The sequence below is a fragment of the Phalacrocorax aristotelis genome, chromosome 6 (assembly GCF_949628215.1).
Source record: "Phalacrocorax aristotelis chromosome 6, bGulAri2.1, whole genome shotgun sequence".
In the NCBI taxonomy this organism is placed as follows: domain Eukaryota; kingdom Metazoa; phylum Chordata; class Aves; order Suliformes; family Phalacrocoracidae; genus Phalacrocorax; species Phalacrocorax aristotelis.
The window spans coordinates 18,808,848-18,829,787 of record NC_134281.1 but is presented as its reverse complement, the minus strand read 5'-3'; the positions used below and the strand labels follow the sequence as shown (position 1 = coordinate 18,829,787).

The 20,940-nt window shown below is 42.2% G+C and overlaps 3 protein-coding genes and 4 non-coding genes across 12 annotated transcripts; 1 reads left to right on the top strand and 6 right to left on the bottom strand.

Annotated features, from left to right (window-relative positions):
• Positions 1-94: 94 nt before the first annotated feature.
• Positions 95-2,636, bottom strand: SPCS1 (signal peptidase complex subunit 1). Its single transcript, XM_075096359.1, has 4 exons — positions 2,385-2,636; positions 1,676-1,735; positions 1,246-1,332; positions 95-280 (listed from the first exon to the last, which is right to left on the bottom strand). The coding sequence occupies exons 1-4, from the start codon at positions 2,418-2,420 to the stop codon at positions 158-160; spliced, it is 306 nt and encodes a 101-aa protein (XP_074952460.1). The 5' UTR covers positions 2,421-2,636; the 3' UTR covers positions 95-157.
• Positions 2,637-2,704: 68 nt separating this feature from the next.
• GLT8D1 (glycosyltransferase 8 domain containing 1) lies at positions 2,705-10,624 on the top strand. 4 transcript variants are annotated; one of them, XM_075096354.1, is made up of 10 exons: positions 2,705-2,839; positions 4,475-4,534; positions 4,645-4,743; positions 6,126-6,342; positions 7,054-7,171; positions 7,712-7,796; positions 8,019-8,131; positions 8,656-8,822; positions 9,008-9,120; positions 9,775-10,624. In XM_075096354.1, exons 2-10 carry the CDS (start codon positions 4,519-4,521, stop codon positions 9,963-9,965), a joined length of 1,119 nt encoding a protein of 372 aa, XP_074952455.1. In that variant the 5' UTR covers positions 2,705-2,839; positions 4,475-4,518; the 3' UTR covers positions 9,966-10,624. The 4 variants fall into 4 exon arrangements, with proteins under 4 accessions (XP_074952455.1, XP_074952456.1, XP_074952457.1 ...); XM_075096355.1 differs by having other exon boundaries at positions 2,812-2,943; XM_075096356.1 differs by lacking the exon at positions 2,705-2,839 and adding an exon at positions 3,092-3,346.
• Positions 10,625-11,751: 1,127 nt separating this feature from the next.
• Positions 11,752-20,923, bottom strand: GNL3 (G protein nucleolar 3). 3 transcript variants are annotated; one of them, XM_075096349.1, is made up of 16 exons: positions 20,805-20,923; positions 20,454-20,512; positions 20,042-20,179; positions 19,279-19,392; positions 19,018-19,101; positions 18,394-18,529; positions 18,084-18,167; positions 17,427-17,530; positions 16,318-16,453; positions 15,718-15,805; positions 15,149-15,332; positions 14,308-14,450; positions 13,445-13,581; positions 12,698-12,903; positions 12,289-12,370; positions 11,752-12,196 (listed from the first exon to the last, which is right to left on the bottom strand). In XM_075096349.1, exons 1-16 carry the CDS (start codon positions 20,815-20,817, stop codon positions 12,108-12,110), a joined length of 1,797 nt encoding a protein of 598 aa, XP_074952450.1. In that variant the 5' UTR covers positions 20,818-20,923; the 3' UTR covers positions 11,752-12,107. The 3 variants fall into 3 exon arrangements, with proteins under 3 accessions (XP_074952450.1, XP_074952451.1, XP_074952452.1); XM_075096350.1 differs by lacking the exon at positions 18,084-18,167; XM_075096351.1 differs by lacking the exon at positions 19,279-19,392.
• Positions 14,733-14,808, bottom strand: LOC142059467 (small nucleolar RNA SNORD19). The gene has a single exon (XR_012661366.1). It is a non-coding gene; the product is annotated as a small nucleolar RNA SNORD19 (small nucleolar RNA).
• On the bottom strand, positions 15,404-15,481 carry LOC142059470 (small nucleolar RNA SNORD69). The gene has a single exon (XR_012661368.1). It is a non-coding gene; the product is annotated as a small nucleolar RNA SNORD69 (small nucleolar RNA).
• Positions 15,885-15,958, bottom strand: LOC142059466 (small nucleolar RNA SNORD19). Its single transcript, XR_012661365.1, has one exon. It is a non-coding gene; the product is annotated as a small nucleolar RNA SNORD19 (small nucleolar RNA).
• On the bottom strand, positions 18,259-18,334 carry LOC142059465 (small nucleolar RNA SNORD19). The gene has a single exon (XR_012661364.1). It is a non-coding gene; the product is annotated as a small nucleolar RNA SNORD19 (small nucleolar RNA).
• Positions 20,924-20,940: the final 17 nt, after the last annotated feature.

The following is a 20,940-nucleotide window of genomic DNA, read 5'->3' as shown; positions in this document are numbered from 1 at the left end:
AAATTGAGAGCCTTCAGGCTCTCTGCAGATCTTGGTGTACTCATGGCAGTATACAAAGTAGTAAGAAAAAAAACCAAAACACTAAGCCAAGAAGTATCTCCCAGTGGAACTGCATTTAACAAAATTTAACAAAGTTACAGCATGAAAAACTACATTTTTAGCTTTTAGCATGTCTCTTTGGCTTTCTGTCTGCTGGCTTCTTTTCTTCTGTTCCTGACTCTTGGACTGGTAGCCACTTCAGAGGGTTGCGGCGGTACATAGGCCACGGAGGGAGTGTTAGCTTGGAGGAAAGGAACGGAGTCAGAAAATGTAAATCAAGGTGCTAGGTAAGTGTTTTGTACAGCTTGTTAGGAAAAGCTCATTCCCTAACTATTGTACCAATTAGTCTCAAGAAAGTTCATGCAATTCCATACTATAAAGATATATATAGTCTACATTGTGTACTGCATAGTCATGCTTAAGCAAGCATGGCTTAAGGACCCCAGCGCGTTGCAAGGACGACAACAGCCACCACCCTGAAGAAAGAAAGGATACCCCTGGGCTACCAAGGTACCGCCAGCATCCCAGCCCCACTAACACATCTGTGAAACCCACCCTCCCATTACCTGGCGTCATAGATAGTAACCGTAGCAAGACCAATTCCGGGGACAAGTAAATCAAGGAGGAAGCAGATGGATGATGATGCCACAAAATTAAAGCACTTCTTCAAAACAGTACTATGTGTGTGTTGATTTGACTAGTCACTACTTATGTTGTATCTGAACACATGAAAGGTATAAGAACATGTGTAAAAACACACTCCCTGTGCCCCAGTTGGAATGGAACACCTCCTGTGTGTGAATAAGGAATTACTCTTGTAATTCTGTAATTGGCGTCTTAGCCTCTCCCCTCAGTCGGCATGGGCCAGCTGCAAAATTTGTGTGACAAGCTACTATTCCACAGAAAGCCTTACTGTCCTTTCTGTTAACAATGCTAGCAGCTTGACTTAAAAGTAACATTGAATTGAAACAAAAAACTAATTCAATGTTATGTAGCAGTATTAAATCACAGTGTTCTCTAAAAATCTTACTAGCATTTAAGAAAAAGCACTTACTGGCTTGTAAAGCACCTTCTACAGATCGAACAATGTATTTACCATCTGAATTACACAGCAAACATTTGTCTGTGCTGACAGCCCCTTAATTTATTTATTATTTCAGGTTAAATATGCATGTATTTTCTGGTTTGGAGAGAAAATATTCTTACCAAACATGATAAAGCAAAGCCAGCCATAACTATGTAGACAGTCCACCCAAACTGTTCAGTGATGTATCCATAGACAAAACCAATTATCTGCAAAAAAAATTTAACATAAAAAGTCAAACTTCAAACAAAGAAAAACATTTCTCATGCCATGATTAAGTTGGGGGCAAGGGGGAGAAGATAAGTAGAAAAATACAGTTTTTGGAAAGCACAGCTCTTACATCTTTCTAACCTTGTCTTCAAAACCGTAGGCCAATAATTAAAGTAAAGTTTGAAAGAAGAAAAGTCTTAACCCATGACAGCCCCTCTGATTTTGTGTAAAGCTTTTGGTGACCCAGTTAAGCCAAACAATCAGGAAAAAAGCCCTTGTTTTTAAGATCAGAAAACAAAATAAAGTCCTGTATGTTATCACCCATAGTTCTAGTATACTTACAGCAGAGACAAGAATGATTCCTTGAAAAATCTGTTCTGCTAATTTTTGGCCCTTGTAGTCCTGTGGAAAGATATTTGTCAGTTACCCAAAACACAAACCTACCAGTTAAACTTTTCCAGCTTAGTGCCTAGAGTCAGCCGGTCCACAGGTTCTCAGCTTTTTTGTTCAACTTTAAAACCAGACTGGAGTTAATTTTCTTACAGTGTCTGGATTTCAACTGTGAAATAATTAACCTCTTAATTCACTTAACACCTCTCCTACAGCCTTGACCACATCATCTGAAAATAAAAGCAAGCGCTGCCTGTTCAGGATAGGTAATGCAAGTTCACAATACCATTATAGTTAGCTTAATCTCACTGTGTAAAAGCCGTAACATCTCAAACGAGAGTACAGACTTCAGAGGATACGACACGTACAGCACCTGTGTTTACATGGCTTTAGAAAACGTGGCTCTCGATTAAAACGCTTTGCCTTCTGGCTGTATATAGCACAGGCGGAAAGGCATAGAGAGGTTTCTGCGGCACAGCAGTGCGTTACCTTCATTTTCCAGCACACTAAAGCTCGCTTTTCAGACTAGAAAACCGAAAGTACACGGAGCGCAGCCCCAGGAGCGGCTCCTCACGGGCAGGAGGAGAGGGAACGCCCCAGCCCGCACGCAGCCATGCCGCCGGCAGCGGCAAGTGGAGGAGGGCCGGGGCGGCTGCCCTACCATCTCCGTGGGGATGGAGCGGAAGATGTTCAGCATGGCGGCGGCACGCGGCGCCTCGCAGTCCTTGTCCCGCTCGTGTTCCTCGTCCTCGTCCTGCTCGTCCTCCTTGTCCTCGCCGCCCCGGGAAGGGGAGGGGGCCCGGCTCAGCGGGACCCGCCGCCCACCGCGCCTTCGCAGCACCGGAAGGCGGCTGCTGAGCTGGCCGGAAACACGCCCCTTTCGCTCCGCCCCGTCCTCCGTCGGCCCGAGGTAGCAGCCTGCTACCTCAGCCGCCGCGTCCGCCCCGACATCGCCGCTGCCACCGCGTCCGCTCCGGGCCTCGGCCTGGCCCTCGGGCGCCCCCGCCCCCTCCTCGCCCTGCGCCGCCATCGGTAACGGGCCGGTCAGACGCTGTCTCCACGGCAACGGCGGCTTCCAGCCTCAGGACCCCCGACTGAGTGGCCTTCAGCCAGCAGGTGCGAGGCTCCGGCGGCGCCGCCTGCCTGGAATCGACGCTGATTTGACAGTCTGCGGGCGGACCTTCCCGCCTGAGGCTCAAGCTCTACTCGCCAAGTCCTTGGTAGCTCCCGCAGCCCCGCTAATGTAGCAGGGCAGGCGCGGCGCGGCCTTCGCTCCTCGCGGCCATCAGGCACCGCGGTGGCCACCTGCAGCCTTTCGGGGCGGTGCGCTGCCGCGGTGGCAGTTGGCGGCGGCGGTGGCCGGTGGGCGGGGCGGGGGGGGGTCTTGGTTGGGGAGAGCTGGGCTGGGCCCAGCTGGCCTCGGAGCGGGGCTCCCGCGAGCCCTCTGGGCCGTGCTCTCCGCGGGGGAGGAGCTGGGTGGCAGGCCCGCCGAGGCGGCGGCGCGAGGGACTACCGTGCTGGGCCGCGGAGGACGAGGTGAAACGGAGCGGGGAGCAGCCGTATGCCTAGCTAACGGTGTGCAAACGGTGCCGCCGGAGAAACCGCAGCTGCGGCGGTGCAGCGGTGCGTGGGCTTCGGGGTGTTGTAGCGTGGCTTCGTGTTTGCACTGACAATAATTTCTGAAAAAGCCAACCTGTAAATGCTTTTAGCACGGGCTGTTGTGGTGTCTTTTATACGTGTCGTTGTCGTGTATATACAACTACGGGGCAGTTGTACGTATGCGCGTGCACCCGCAGCGTCGCTGCCGCAGGGCGCGAGGAGCGTTGCAGCATGCTTCATTTTAAAGAGACGTTGCGTTGTACTCCTGTAAACTAAGGCTACGTGCCCTGACCGACCTCAGAGTGCTGTAGACATGGCACGTGGCATTTGTTTGTTGTACTTTTAAACGTGTCTTCCTCACGGGAGAAAGAAGATGGTTATGTCTGACACGTGTAAAAGTCACAACACAGTTTGTGGTACCTCAGTTTGGAAATTTCGCAAGTGTTTTAACATAGAACTGTCTCTGTTTCTTGAATTTTGCATGTTGTTAGGGTGCGAGTGCTTCTGTGTGTTACTTGAGAGCTACTTCATGCTCCAGGATGTGTCGTTCTTGTTCTGATCTCATGGTCACTGGTACCGTTAAATAATGAATATGTGTGTTTGAAATGCGTGCCAGAATTGCGTCATTGCTTTGAGTGTGTGTTTTCGTCCCCTTCAATAACACGACGGCAATACCTTCGTTTATGCTTCTGTGATCTTTTTTGTGTGTTGACACTTCAGCTGATATTCTGTTATATTTTATGTAGAGAATTTCATGGTTTTGGAGTGCTGTTTGTTAAAATCTTACAAATGCTGTGTCCTGCCAAAGTCTTGCAGTTAGCTAAGTATGGAAAGAAATATATAATAATTTGCCTTATTGCTGGGATGCTTCCAGTTCAGGTAGATAAATATTGGTTCAACAGTAAAAATCAAAACCATACATAATCTTCCATGTTCTTTCCAGATCACTTTTGATTGGCAGAAGGAGTTTGGGTTTGGCTTTTTTTTTTTTCTGTCAGTGAGCTAAGTGGGAAGATCTCTATGTCTCCCTTTTCATCTCTGAGTTCTTCTTTAGATATGTCATTGTACCACCACTCCTGGTGGTGCTGTGCGATGCGTTGTGTAGGCATGCACTGGAAGTAGGAAGTGACTGCTGTATTTTTTCTTTTGCAGGTTTGCAGGAAGCTTATGCTAATAAATAAAATACCAAGAGAAAAATGACATTAAGGAAAGGTATGCCTATATGTGTGTGTCTAATTTTTTAAAACTGTCTTTTGTACTTCTCTGAGTTTCCCAGTTTCTCTCTGGTTATATTGATCAACTTTTTTCTTTTAATTTTTCAGTGAACATTTCCATCCTTATAGTGGCTGTTGTCGTATTTTTACTAGTTCTTCATCATAACTTCCTAGGCCTCAGTGACTTCTTGAAACGGGAATTGTCAGGTATGTTGGGTTGTTTTTTTGTTTGCTTGTTGGTTTGTTTGTTTTTTTTAAGATTGGTGGGAAAGCACATCCTCTGGCCAGACAGAAGCCACCACGTTGCTGAAATAATGTGTATGACAATGATAAATCATTTGCATAAGATATAATTTTTGTACTATCTTATGAGTTGATCTTTTCCTATTCTCATACCCAAGAAACTTCAGCTTGGTGGGCTTGTCTGTTCTTGCTGTACTCTGACTTTTCTTGGTCAGAAAGCCAGGCAAGATAGAGTAAGGGTTTCTTCTGGCTTTAAAAGTCATTAAGATATGATTCAGTTTACTTAGCAAAGTCTTTTCATTTTTGGGAGTTCATTTTTAAGAACTGTACATGGTCCCACAGAGCCTCTTTGTGTCCCCATTAACTGCCAAGTCCCAGTTTGCCACTCCTGGGAGCTGTTGCTCCTGACTAGCAGCTGTGCAGGTGCTTCCCAACAAGCAGTTGGTCTGACAGGCCTTAACCAGCAATCAGTTGAAGTTAAAGCTGTTGAGCTCTGTCATCAGAAAAAGGCAAACTGAAGCAGAAGCCCAGCTTTGTGAACAGCGGAACATTGCCTACAAACTGCCGAGTCCCTGTTTGCTATGTTCCTCAAATTACCTAAAATTATCTAGTGTGTAACAGTCTGGATTGTCTGAAACATACCAGTGTTGTTATAAAAAGTGCAGGTAGTGGACAATTTGCCGGCTTTTACAGGTGATGTGGACTAGTAATAAATTTCAATGCTGATCTCCCATTTTCCTATCTGCACCATATGAGTATAAATTCTTGTGGTTTCAGCTTAAATGATGTAGTGTGATCTGTGTTCCCTGGCATAAACATGGGCTGTACTTAATGCCTTGATCTTCAGCGGGAAAAACATTTGCAACAGTGACTTAATTTAGAATTTCTGTTTTTTTCATTGGTACCTGTCTAAGAGGAAAAGAAAGTATGAATAGAAAAAGAGGGGAAGGGTGATGTGGAGAAGACTAGAAGGTGGTTGGGCTAAATGAGAGGGGGAAGTGACTGAGATTATAGATGTGGCATAGGGGACCAAAGGTAAGCGTGGCCTACTGTAGTTTAAGCCTCATTTTAGTACCCTGTTTTGCTGTGTGTGAATATGTATGGTTAAATGTGTGTAGTTTGTCTGTAGGTGTGGTGTTTTCCTGTTCATTAACATCTCAGATTCTCAAGAGCTGGAGCTATATTATAAGTGTTTGATACTGGCACACTGTAACGCACACCTCAGATGAGACATCCAACTGCTTGCATAGTAGAAGTAATTGAAGGTGTTGGGAATTTTAGGATAGTAATAACCTCTGTGTTTCATCTGCATAAAACAAGTATATGATGCCATTTGTACTCCACAGATTCAAATCCATTAGGACTTCAGCCTATAGATTTCATACCTGCAGTTCCCCAGAGGCTGGCAGATGAAAGAACTGACAAGGAGATTTCTGTGGTCATTGCAGCATCAGATGAGAGGCTTGGGGGTGCAGTTGCAGCCATGAACAGTATTTACCGTCACACGAGATCCAACGTGGTTTTCCATATTGTTACTTTGAATGATACTGTGGATCACTTGAGGTAATGATCTTTTCATTAGATTCCCACAATACTGTAAAACTTAGGTATCTCTGAGAAGAGGAAGAGCTGGCTTTCCCTGGAACTGCACTCCTCTAAATTGTTTGCAGTCCTATCTGCTGCTGCTTATTGCAGCTTTTTGAAAAGGCTGCTGTGGGGAGTCCTACAGTCATTCCTTCTGGCAATGTTTAATGTCGTTAATGTAATTCCTTCCGGTAATGTTTAATTAATGTCTTAATGGTAAAGAGCCATCTTTTCAGTAGGGTTATACCCAACCAGTGGGGCTGGAGTTTGTTGGTGGAGGGGTTGTAAAAGTTACTTCCTACTTTTCATCTAAGCAATTCAAATGCTGGCTGTGAAGTTTGTCCATTTTTCTAGATTGTCCTTTGATCCTTTTATTTTTACCCACATCTGTTCACACTGATATTTTTTTGTGAAGGACTTGTGATAACAGGACCATATACTTCTAATAAAATAAGAAGCAACCTCATACCTTTCATGTGTCACCACTGTGCAGAATGCTGATAGTGGGCATGCCCCTGCAGTCATACAGGACACCGCCAACATTAGACATGGATTACATTCTGTATGTATGTTTGCTGGATAGGGAAGCGAGTGGCCAGATCAAGATCTATGTCACTGTCAGTTGGATCTCTTGCTTTTCATTTGATTTTGCCTCATTTAACAAAATCTGTGGCTTTCTCCTGATTGCAGGCTGTGGCTAAGTAACACTGCTCTGAAAAATCTGAGATACCGAATTTTGGATTTTGACCCTCGTGTCTTAGAAGGGAAAGTACAAGTGGATCCTCAAAAGGCAGACACCTTAAAACCAGTGAGGATGATGTTGATTACTTTTTGCAATTATTAGTAATAATATATTTTGATACTGGCTTTTGACCCACAACTAGAGATCACACCCAAATCTATTAGCATAGAAGCAATCTTTTATAATCAAATTCCTAAATTTCAGTAAGAATAAATTTCCAGGTAGTGAGAGATGGATTTGAATATCTACATACGCATGCCTAGTATAATTTTTTGCTGCTAGCTACAATGAAGAACAGCAGCTTGCATGTCACACATGCCAATACCTCAGAGATATGACAGATGTATGTGGAAAAATAAGAAATTCTAATATAGACTAGTTTAAAAGTTAGTTTATCAATGCACAAATTCTTGGGAAATCAGGAATTGATGGAACATGTTTATCTGAAATAACTTCTAGGATATTGCTGCCTATTTTACTTCCTTAATAGAGGTTGTCTTAGACATTAGTGCCATAGAAAAGTACCAGGAGTATCAGTCAATTTCACATTTATTTGGACAATTTTTCATTTAATTCTTCACTTCTCTTGCTTTCTTGTTTTCACAGTTAACCTTTGCAAGATTCTACTTGCCCAGTTTGGTACCTCATGCAGAGAAGGCCATCTATGTGGATGATGATATAATAGTGCAAGGTATGGGACCTCTTCTTAGCCTTTTGCCACTGGCCTTATGCTGAGTCAGTGTGCCATCTCTTACAGTAACAAAAAACTTCAAGGAAAGATGTAAAAACTTTGTAAATATGAATGAGTTGGATTACACTGTGTGGCTTTATGTGCTGTAGCAATGGACTGAACAAAAAGTCACTCAGCACTTAATCAGGATTGCTTTTAACTGTGCTTACTTCCATTTCTCAGATGATATTCTTGAACTTTACAACACTCCATTGAAACCTGGACATGCAGCTGCATTTTCAGATGATTGTGACTCAACCACTAACAAAGTTGCTGTCCGTGGAGCAGGCAATCAGGTTAATTTTGTTCTGATCAGTGGTAACAATACTATAGATCCCAGGCTTTGAAAACAGGCACTGGATTTTAATGTTCTTGCAGGTTGGCTTTCAAATGCGGTGAACCTAAAGGTGTGATTGTCCCTACCCAAATCAGTTTGCTCTGATGTTTGTGTTAAAAATGACACCTTGCAGTTTCTGTTTAGGCACACTTTGAATTTTTGTTGTGCTTTACAATGAGAGCAATTCCCAGTGGGGAACATCAGAGGGAGATAAAAAGTACTTTTTCTGGGAGTGGTACTGTATGAATAATATGCTATTATTAAGAACATGCAGCATTCCTTAAAATATGTAGTTTATGTAATCATGTTTTTAAAATGTTAGACCTCTCAAGCTTTCTTTCCCTTGTGCTAAAGGAAGGGATATTTTCTTTAAAAACTTCAAGTCATTATGCTTGTCTGTTGGGAGCTGTGCAATATTTTTCTTTAAATAGTTATTTGACCATATTTTAAGCTAATTTCTACTCTTTTTTTTTTCCCCCCCAGTATAATTACATTGGTTTTCTAGATTACAAAAAAGAAGCCATCCGAAAGCTTGCCATGAAAGCCAACACCTGCTCTTTCAATCCAGGAGTTTTTGTTGCCAATTTGACAGAATGGAAATTGCAGAACATCACTAAGCAATTGGAGAAGTGGATGGCACTTAATGTAGTGTAAGTACCCCCAAGCTGGGGGCGACAGCCAGTCAGGGACTGGGTTATGGTCATAGCATTTAACTGTTAAATGAAGGACTATGTATGTATCTGTGGATTCCTGTCATGCTGCTGCAAATGAAAAATCAACTGATTTAGGGCCACCCAAACATCCTTTTCCAACTTATATTTATCTTCTCTTCCAGAGAGGAAATTTACAGTAGGACTCTGGCTGGCAGCATCACAACACCTCCACTGCTAATTGTATTTTACAAGCAGCATTCCAGTATTGATCCCATGTGGAATGTCCGGCATCTCGGTATGCATGAAACATTTGTGACACTGCTCCCCCAGTGTGTTTTTCCGGGACTGTGGCTGTACACCTAGTTGATGATGCAGCAAATGGATCTTTTCTTCCCATTTTATACCTTATTCTTTAAGGGACACTGCTTTGCAATACCACGTTGGGGCTTGTAGGCCTGATACTTCATGTTCTTCTTTGAACTGCTAGGGTGATAGTTATTGAATTGACTTATCTCAAATTACTTCTCATTTTCCTTTTCTTTTTCCACGTATATATTGTATCTGAAGTGGTCCTAGGTGTTTCCTCTGAGATTGTTGAGAGGAACAGACATTCGTATCTGTTCTGCTACTGGTAAAACCCCAACGCTGGGAGAGCTTTTTTAGGTTTGTTTCCAATGAATGATACATAGGCTGCTGAATACATCTCAGTATTAAGGGGGTTTTAATGACTTGGAAGTTAAGGCAGTACACTAAAATAGATACTGAGACAGATCAAAGGGGCATTCAGTCATACCTGATTTTGTTTTTCACTTTGCCCTGATTTCACCTCCTTTCTCCAGAAATGGCAAGGTTTCCTTTGTTAAAATCCTTTGTTTTAAAGTTAAAATATTGCATGTTGGTGTTTCTGCTGCCTTTATTTCAGGTACTAATGCTTCTTTTTCAATAAAAGGGTCTAGTGCTGGGAAAAGGTACTCTCCTCAGTTTGTGAAAGCTGCCAAGCTGCTCCACTGGAACGGACATTTCAAACCATGGGGAAGAACAGCTTCATATGCTGAAGTCTGGGAGAAGTGGTACGTCCCTGACCCTACAGGAAAGTTCAGCCTGATCCGCAGACATCCAGAAGCCTATGAAGCAAAGTAGCAAACTCAATTTTAATAACTGATGGCATTTTCTCAGGAAACTTCTGGAGTCAAGCAGAACTTTTTCTTAGCCAACTTATATTACAGAGCAGTCCTTGAATACGTGCTTCATCCTGTGCTCCAGAAGGCAAGTGCAGTTTTGAAAGGCACAGGTCCAACGGAGACTCACTTCACTTCTGTGACAGAAGATGCTGTTCCAGCAGCACCATAGAAAGCAAGGGAGGATCTCCACAAACTAGCACTTCTCTTAGCTCATTTCTGTCTGTTGCGCTTTCCGCTGCTTACTACAGGTCTTACAGAGGAGGATCATTTTGTCAGCTACAGAAAGAAACAGTTTCTGAGAACAAGATACAGCTTCAGCTGGTGCTTGCACCATGCAAATCTTGCACAGCAGTGTACTGTAATTAAGAGCTTCTTGGGTTTTCTTTTTCTTATCCTGTGAAATAGTTTCATCAACCCTTTTGTGCATCTACCAAATCTACCAACCATTTCTGTATGTGTTTCTTGCAGAATTCTGCAAAACTGAATCTTTTTTTTGAAGATGAATTTTTTCAATTATTTCACTATGCAAAGTGGTTTTAACTGCCAGTGAACACTAAAACATGTTTTGTAAAGTGGTGGAAAAAACTTTGTTCAAAAATAAAAGCTAATTTTACCTGAGGTTTGAGTCAACATGTTAAATGTCAATAGGATTCTAGCCTTGATCTAGGAAGTGTTTCCTTTTTGTCTAAATACAGTAGCAAGTGATTGAAACTAAAGTCAATTTATCTCATCTCTGTAAAAGCACTCTCATTCTAAAATTGTGGAAAATGTGTATTTTGGGGATCAGGCTCTGTGAAATGCAGACTAGTTTTGTTGTTAAGCTCCTCAGAGTTCTCTCAAGCGAGCATGGCTCTACTATATTTTTCCCACTGCACCTTTCCCAGTCTGGCCCTTTAAACTCATCAGGCAAGATTCCTGTACCTGTCTGCAGCCAGCCGCCCATTGCCTTTTCTATAGGTTTTTTTTTTATATAGTTGTAGTGTGAAGCATGAGTAGTGGTTATTCTTAGCTGATCTATCCCAGCAGCTATTGTGCCAGCTATCTTATTTAATACAAGATTGAGCTCAAGTCGTCACTTTTATTCAGTAATACTGATTGTGAACAGTCCTTACTATTTTAGACTGAAGGCTTTGTGTTAATGCAGGAGCAGGCTCCATGTTGCATGGCCTAAGATACATGTGTATGAATATGGTTTTAGTACTGCTTCATAATCTAAAAGGACTTCCAACTGCTTGACTCATTGCAGTCACTGCCTACAGTTTCTGTCATGGATGCTGATCTCTGTGGTTTATTATCTGTTGTTTCTTTTCAACAGTTCTGCTATTGGCTGAGGGCATGAACATGTCCTTATTGCACAGGGCAATGTTTTGCTTTACAGTTAACCAGTTGTTGCCAAGTATAAGAGGTGGCAACAGGAAATGTGTCTTTTGTTCAAGAGCACAGTAAGAACAAGCAGCTTGTTCTCCAGTGAAGGCAGATTACTTAATATCATAATCTGTTACCTTTTCCAGTGAAACTTCTGAATATCTAAAGCAGTGCTTAGATAAAATACCTTATGTCTAGCTGAAATAAGTAGCATTTTCTAGCAAGCCTTTACATACGGAAGTTCAAGTTTTGCATAAGTATACTGAGAACTTACTGACCTCACTCAGATTTTATGAAGGAAGGATGAAAACTTACCCTGAAACTTTTATTGCTTGAACATCACTAGAATTAAACATTTACCATTGTTTTTCAAAGAAAAAGACAGAGGGTTTACCCTTTTGAAACATATTGTTATCATTACTTACGTTGTTATTGCAAAGTGGACAGACTAACTCTGTCTATTGGGAATTTTTAAATTTAGGCTTCTTTTTTTTTTTTTAATACAGGAAATCAAGTTTAGGATTTAAAGCTGAATACAGTTTCCAAGACTTGTATAAAATCTGGAACAATCAAGGGAGATACAGTATTACACACATTATTTGACATAGCGATAACTGAATTTTTGCAGCAGCTCTGGTATGCAGCATTCCTCCAACTTCTGCTGCAACACAAGTCTTCATGACTGTCTGAAAGCTAGTAGTAGGAGTCTCCCAATTGCGTCTTGACACAAAATTCATTACACATAGTCTGTATTAAAATCGTAGGCATCATCTTCATCTGCTGTCTTATCCAAGCTGAATGACAGTGAATTGGAATGTTTGCTTTCTGAGAATAGAAAACCATGTTAAGTGAAACCAATGCAAGTGCTACAGTATTAGAGACTGTCCTTCAAGACAGGGTTGTTAATACATACGGACCTGCTATCTGCTTTTCTGAATTTGTAGGATTTGTTTGTCGTTTTAAAAGCTTTGCTTTCCTGATGACCTGAACTTCGCTTTCCTGCAGGTCAGAGAGGTCAGACATATGTGCTTATTCAGACATCACTAATGAAGTCCCCTGTGCAAATGAAATCTAACAGAGACTGATAATAGTGTGGATGTCCCCTTGCATAGTTGGTCAGGAACACACTGCCTTAAAACTGACTTAACAATTCTGTTTCCTTAATTGAGCAAAAACCCCAACCCTTACCTCCAAGAGAAGGACTTTTTGATTACTCCTGGTGGCTCTAGAGTGCCTACACATTCTCAGTTTACAGCAGGATGCTGACTGGGTACTTTATGTCAGGATCTAAACAGGTAGAAGCAGCCTAATGAAACCATTATTTACCTCTTTGATATCCATTTCTTCTTCTACATCGTCTTGGTCATCATCACTTTCCGTGAAATCCTCCTCCTCTTCCTTCCCCTCCTTGCTTGTTTCCAAGTTTTCCCACTCTGATGCTACCTCTATCACTTTATTTTCCTCTATTGTCCCATCTGTCATACCAGCTGACTGGAAAAGGATGCTGCTTGCTGGACTGGGGTATTTTAAAGCTGAGAAAAACATAGGAAGTGTCTGTTAGGTCACTGTTAGACAGTATCAGAGGTAATTCCTACCCCCTGAGAGGACAGCCATTTTAGGTCAGGGCTAGAAAAGACCCGCACTCCCACATAAACAGGTAGAACATCGGACAATTCTCTGAGACTAGCTTTCCCTGAGGCATCGACAGAAGACTGCTAGGAGATGAAGGACTTGGATTGGAGCATAGATTGTACTGAGTAAAATCTATTTTATTGGCTTAATTAGCTAGTGTTTATGTGCTCTTTGCCATTCTTCTCCCCTATTTCCTATTTAGAAGGGTTAGGTCAGGTCAGATGAGCAGAATTTAAGAACTAGCAGGGGTAATTTGCATTAAGACAGCACACAAATGCACTGTTCTGTTGCATCAGGATCCATTTTTTTAAAAGGTTCATATTCATTGCATTTTTGGCAAAGCTGTCATATAAGCCCCAGGGGACTTCCATTCAAAATCTCCCATTAAAACTACTACTTACCACTCTTAATGGTAGCAGTGCATTACAGTAAGAGTCCTACCTTGAACAGTCTTGTTGTTTTCTTCTTCTAGGTTCTTTAAATTAAAGCACACTTGCATTTCAGTTATTTTGTCTTCTGTAAGATACGGTGGTGGTCTGTGAGATTCTGGAGGTTGTGAGTGGTATCTTATTTTAGCTCTGGGAAAATAAAATATCAGCATTAAAAGACAACCAAAGATAACATAGTTCAATCACTGTAGTTAAACATAAAACCCAGTGCACAAGCCTCTCAAACTCCTCCACCTAACTACTCATTTATTATTGTTTGTTTAACAGCAGTAACATAGCTATTTAAATTTGACTCTGAAGTTGTCAATAAGAGTATTAAGTGGATAGCCCACTCCAGAGAGGAAAAAGAAGTAGCATGCTTTGTCACCACAAGTCATCTGCCTGTAAAATCATGAGCTGTAAAACCAGCTGCACCACTTGAGCAAGGGAAATAGTCACACTCGATTACCAAGTTACATTTGCTCCCACTCTTAGAATATAGGAACCACTATAAGTTTGCCATATCCTTTCCTGTCTGTGGAAGAGGACTACATGGACTCAGTATTTGAATGGAAAGCAAATTCCCCTAACGGAGTTATAGCAGAAGTCAGCAAATTGGCTATGGAGTAATCTGCAACATGCTTTGACTCTATGTATCCTTCACTACTTCAGAAAATTACCCATGGATGGCATTCTCTAAATCTGTTAGCCAGTTCAGCAATCTTTACCAAAGTACAATGTGAGAAAGAAAAAAAGAAAAAGGTAAGAAGCAGCCCCTCCTTTCTAAGTACTTATTAGGACTCAGAGCTTCTGCTGTGTTGGATTAACGATGTGGAAAAGGTGAGCAGCATAAGGCAAAATTCATAGCGTACGTACCCTGTCCAGTCACAAAGTAGTAATTTGGCTATATTCTCTACGTCAGGAACACCTCCCTTTTTCAGCATACCCCTTTTCTGAGCAAGTAAAGTTAAAAACTCCTCAGTGGTCCTGAAATCTGGGATACTATAGTGCATCATTACCTAGTGCAAAAGAAAAAGCTGCATTCAGAAAGAGATACCCACTTTTCTCTTAGTTTTAGGAATAAAAAAACCAAATAAAATTAAGTTATAATGAGGACAAACAAGTATGTGAAGAACTGTTTTTCTCTTGCATGTGGAAGTAAGTATGACACAGCAAAATGCCTACTTCATCAACAAACTGATCTGCCATTCACCCATATTAGTGGGTATATAGAGACAGCACACTGGTTTGAAAATTATCATAGAACTGAATGGGAATTAGGCTTAGGTTAATCTACTTGAAACTAGAGTGAAATCAGAGTTGGATCTGAGGTCTTCACTGTAATAATAGGAAGCAGTCAGAATATCATCATTTTTCACTCTGATACTGTGATGAGATCTGAGATATCAGATTAGATATCTTAGACGCAGGTTTTCTTAAAAACCAGAAAAGTTATTCGGAGAACAGGCTCTGGCTGTCAGGATCCTGGTATGCTGTTCCTGCCTTCCATTTATAAGGATGAAAGATCACACTTAGTGTTGGGTACAATAGCCAAAGTTTGCCACTCATTATGTCAACTCAGAGTTGCTATACGTGGTTGGGGGAAAGCAGTGCAACTACCAGAACTAGCTGAAGTGAAATGAACTTTGATTAATGGCTTAAGAAACCTACAGAGAAATCAAATCCAGTGAGAGATTTGGAAAAAGATGGAGCTCACCTGCTGTTTACTGCAGTGATTTAGAATGGCATCTGCTCCCTCAAGCACACCTGCTGAGCCTGATTCTTCTGTGTCTATGATATTTCTCAAGGCCAGAGCCACAGCACTGTTGGAAGGATCTGCAATTATGCTTGGACTGTCTAACATCTTTGTCTGTTTATCGATGTGCACAATTTGCATGGACCTATTCAGAGAGAAATCCACTGTAAGTTGATAAATCAACTAGCAAAGGACTGGTAATGGTGAGGGATGCAAGACACAAAGCTCAGTGTTGGACTGAGTGTACTCCATAGAGAGTCAGTTTCCATGCTTTCTCATCATATGCTTTGCACTGGACAGAAATCTAAATGTACAAAAAGGGCAAGTTTTTACGCTGTATTCCTCATGACAGCTTGTGTCACACAGATCAGTATCTTTCATCCTGACAAACTGAAATGTGCATTTAGAACTGCACACAGGGGCACACTTTGCTGTTAAGGGACGGAAATTGTACTCAAACAACAAACTCAAGGTAATCAGAACACAACAACAAACAAGGAAACGAACAGCTTTTATCAGACTCAGCTTACTTGGTAACACCTCTTGCTAGGCCAACATTGCAAGCACGAACTCCTTTAAGACTGTTGATTATGCTGCTCTTTCCCACATTAGGGAAACCTGAAGAAAACCACATAAATCCTTGTAAGTTAAATAAAAAATTCAGCACCTATGTAGCACTGTTTCTTCTGTGGTACATCTTCAGTGTGAGATCAGAGTTGGATCTGAAGTCTTCACTACACAAGTAAGACAAAGTCTGTATCCTCATTTCTCACACTGATAATACAAGGGATGTGAAAGACATCACTGAATGTAACACCACTAATCTTATCAGACAGGAGGAAGGTAGTGCAAGCTGCATGGTATGTAACCTGCTCATTTTCCTGAGCTGATGAATCAGCTACGGCCTTGCACCATGTGTCTTCCACAGATCACAGAGACTACATGTGTGTAAGTGCAACATAGATTGCTGTCAACTGAAGTACTAAAATAGTGAGTCTTATGTGAAAGTAAGAAAAATTACTAGAAAGCCTAAAAGAAAGTCTTGCGTTAGTTGTTTTACCCAATTTGCAATACAGGATACCAAAGCTTTATGGGAGAAGGAAACTCCTCCTGTCTCTTCAAATGCTTACCTACTACCCCAACCTGAATGGCTTTGTTCTGAGTCCTGCCATGCTCCTGAAGAAGTTTCAAAAGGCATTTGCTTCCAAAACATTCAGTGGTTCTTGAAAAATCAACACGAGCCCGTCTTTTTGTGAACTGCTCCTGCTACAGCATTCAAAGGCAAAAAACCCCCCAAGGTCAGTAGCTATTTAGGAAGATTAATATGTATTCTTAGATTTTATCATCTACGGTAACGTTTCCAACTCCTATCCTCTACTAGAGGATGTTACTCTGTTCTTCTAAACAGAAGGAATTAGTTTAATAAGAAATTGCCTGATCAGTTAAGTGACAGTAAAAAAGGTAGCCATCAACTAAGAGAAAAGGGAATGTGAACTGACTTGTAGGGTTTGTGATTTCAGTTCAGGCTGTGTTGCAGATTTGTTGTGTGACCAAAAAAAAAACCCCCATGTACATTCGGATAGTTGAATCCTTAAATCTGCAAATTCACTCAAGAGGCTTCAATTTTTTTGAAGATTTTAAAAGCCTGCTCTCTGTGTTGCAGTTTCTGCACCATTCTGCAGGAGGGTCTATTTCACTATGCCATTATCAGGGTTAAGATGTGTGAAGCATTAAGGTATTGATACATGTACGACTCAGACAAGCAGCTGCAAAGAGTTGAGACTAGGACATAGGGAGCTAACCCCTTTATACTCTTCACAAAGATGTTAGGTGCTACCTTTATTGATGAGCACAATCAGGATGAATGCAGTAGTATAGCCTGCAGCACTTTACCTACAAAACAATTCAGATGTAACTGGTGCAACCATCCTACAGAGAGATAAAAAGTTCCTCATCCTCCTCCCCGACTGTCTTTCTTACAGTAAAAAAAAAAAAAAAAGATGACTTCCTTTTATTCTAGTCCAGCGTCCTGGGTACAAATAACAATATGTACTCTAACAGCAAGGATTCCCCCACAGTACCACAAAGCTTAGTCAAAGTGCAAATCCATCAACCACAGCAGTATAATCAGACAAGGAGAAAAGGAATTTTAAAGAGTTCCTGTTTTTCAACATGTTTCAATGCATTATGATTGCAAATGCATACAACTTAGTCATGAGACAGCCTGCAGTGCTCTTACCATAGTCCTGTCCTTCATCAGTGTTGCTGATTTAAAAGCAACCGTTGGAAACTCCTTCTTCAAAAAATTCAACCATTTCTCTAAGTTCTCCTTTGGCACTAGATCTGGAAAAAAGAGCACAGACCTTTGACTCCTATGAATCTTAAATATCACTATGTAGAATCAGAAACCAGGCTGTATTTTGTTTATTTAGTATGTTTATGACAAATAATGCTTGGCTGAAAACTCTAGTAAAAGTACTCGGTATGTTTCCCAAAGGCACCCAGTGTTGCAAGTTTTAGTCTTTATTTTCTGCCTCAAGTAGAACATACCACAATTACATTTTTGGCCCCTACATCACATTTTTAACACTGGGGTCTCACTAGGAGACTTTGTATGGTACAGAGAGTGATATTCTGTGAAGGATTATCCCATCATCACTGCAGAGGGATTCCCTTTGCTCTTGTTGTCGCTCTTGGTATTTCCTTTTCTTCCCCGTGATCTCCAGCCTTTTTAGCTGGTTTCACCTGCTTTTGTGTGGATTTGTCCATACAGCAACGGAAGACAGAAAATACTTCCCAAAGCCGAATTTCAAATACTACTGTTGCATTCATTTGCTAATCTTTAACTCAGCCACTGCCTCAGTGAGGACCAGCATCGAGACCTTTGCCTACTCACCTACATTCAGAAAGATGTTAAAAATTTTAAGATCTTTAACTTCTGTCAGAATTGGCTGAAACTGGCCAAAGTCCTCACAGGTTACTGCAAAAGAAAGGGGCTAATGTGCATTTACCTGTCAGTGGTGTTTTCTCAGCACACTAGGCTAAAAGGTGGAGGAAATGTTACCCTTCAGTAGGGGAGTGAGCTCAGAGTTGGATCTTATGTCTTCAATGGAATCTCAGATTCCTATAAAATCATCTTCATAGCTCACCTACCACAGAACCCCAGAGTGACCAACTAACACTTTAAGAAAACTTGTGCTTCTTACCAATTTTATTCAGAACCAAAAGCAGCTTTTTGTCTCCTCCAGAGCAAGTTACAGCTTGCTCCAGTTGAGGACACCGGCAACCCATTGGATCTCTTGCATCTAAAACCTCTAGAACCACATCTGAGGCTTCAATCACCTAGGTTAGAAAAAGATTCTTAGATCAGATACGACAGACCATTTCACAGATGGCAACTCTGGAATAGCTGTGGTTACAACAGTTAATGTTGAATTTCACAGAATGATTGGTGAGGTTTCATAAGACTGTTCTTGTTTGAGCTCCTTTCTTCTGAACTACAAACCAGAAAGCTGAAGCAATTTTCATCTTTTTCCTCCAAAGGCAAGAAATCCTTAGATACTCGTACTCCTTACTACAAGAGCTCTCTGGTCACTCAGTATGTACTGACATTGGCCCAAGAAGTCTAATGCCTCAAAGTGCTGGATGTCTCAGTAGCTCACACCAGACAAGACTGAAACCCTTGCATTTTCTGTCATAAAATCCCTTACTTCACCGTTGAAGTTTATCACAAACAATCTTTATACTCTCTAGCAGCTGCTCGAGGAAATAACTAGTGGTCTCATTGCTGACTCTCATCAAATTATATAAAAATAGTTGAAACGTCTCACCTTCTTGAGCTCCCTGCAAAATGATTTCTTTGAATTTTTATCCAGCAGTTTGCTAGTGTTTGCTTTAGATTTGCCAGAGGATTCCTGAATGCAAATAAAAATGAAAGGGAATGATTTAACTGAGAATTACTGTATTATACTTGTGTGCATATATAGCATGAAAATGTAACATGGAACGTACTGCTTAAGAAGATGTAGTTTCAGGACGACTTTTATTCCTTCTATAAGCTTCAAAGAATCAAAATCATACCAGACACCTACCTTTCCCTCTGCTTTTTCCCTGATTTTGGCTTCATTCTTTTTAGCTTCAAGCTTCCTATTCTTTTCATGTTCTTTCTGTCTGTTCAGCTTCTGCTTTTGTTTTAGTTCTTCAAGCTGATTGTAAACAAAAACCCATGCCAGATAAAACACATTTGAAAGTGGTAAGAAGACTGTTCTTTTTCCCCATTTATTTATTTCTGACCAAACTTCCTGAGACAGCTTATTTAGAAGTCATGTCTGTCCAAGTGACACTGGGAACTTTTTTTGCATCCTACCCTGAAAAGAATACTGTTGCCTTCAGTTGCCTCAAAACCAGAGGCAATACATCCATTAGCTAGACCCCAAAATAACAGCTGTGCAGCAACATTACAACTGATAAGGGTGCTGCCACATTACTCCACACTGCAGATAGCAGATCGTGCTTTCTCTGCAATCACATAATGACAAGACTTAATTTTTAGCATTCTGATGGGACATCTGTGTATCTTAGCATCACAGGCAATTCTGATTACATTAGAAATGACCCTTCCAGCATGCTTATACACACAGTGATGAAATGAAGGTTAAAAATAAAAAGGCAAATTGTTACACTCTGTATAATGCTGGAAGTAAATATATTATTTTTCCAAAGTATGTGTCTACTAGGACCATTTGCAATCTACCATGATTGCACCTCTGGGCACGCACACGTGCACATACACACACAAAGCTTCTGAGAAGATAGGAACGGTCTTAATTCTTGTCCTCTTTACCACAATTTTACCCTCTGCTTTCTTTGCTCTGCTTCCCGTAGAAGCTCTTCCCTAAATGGTGCAGCACTGGGAACACCAGGATCTTTCTTGGGCTTTTTGCGTCCACGTTTTTTGGCCTCCTTCCTGACTTTTCGGTGGTGTTCTCTGATCTGAAGACAGAAGCAAGAATATTTTCTCAGTCTAAGGAAAAAAAAAGGCTATATCCCTCCTATTTACAGATAGAGTAAAAAATGGTACGTTTCTGACTTTAGATTGAAGTGTTTCGATTGCATAATGTCTCATCGTAAAGCTACACTTGGACTTAGAGGCCCAAAATCATGCGAAATGTAATGATGTAAAAAGCCTACGTTCCTTTCCGCATGTGGCCCTTCGCCCAGCTCTTCCCCCCGCTCCGCGGGGCAGGGGCAGCCCGCCGGGACTCACCTTCTTCTGGATCTTGTAGCGCTTGTGGCAGGTCAGCCTCTTGCTGGCTTTCTTCAGCTCTGCAAAGCACCGGGCCCGTCAGCCCCGGGGCACCGGGCCCGCCAGTCCCGGCTCCCCGGGACAAACCCTCGCTCACGGGGAAGCGACCAAGCTCCCGCCGCCGCTCGCCCCCGCCGCTCCCTCAAGCCCGGGTGTCCGATTCCCCCGCCCCGCGCCGCCGCCATTCTCCCGCTCCACCGCCCGCCACCGCCATCCCCTCGCCTCACAGCGCTCGTCAGCGATACTGCCCGAGGCCCAGCCCCACCCGCGGCTGCCGGTGCCCCGCTCCCGCCGCCCCGGCCCGGCTCTCACTAGGCCGCTTCATGGCGCCACCGGGCTGCGCTCGACTGCCGCCCCACGTGGAAGGCCGCGATCCCTCCTCCCGCCGGCGGGCGCCGCCGTAAAGCGAAGCGGCCCTTCCTCGCCGGAGGTGTCGCGCGGGCTCGGC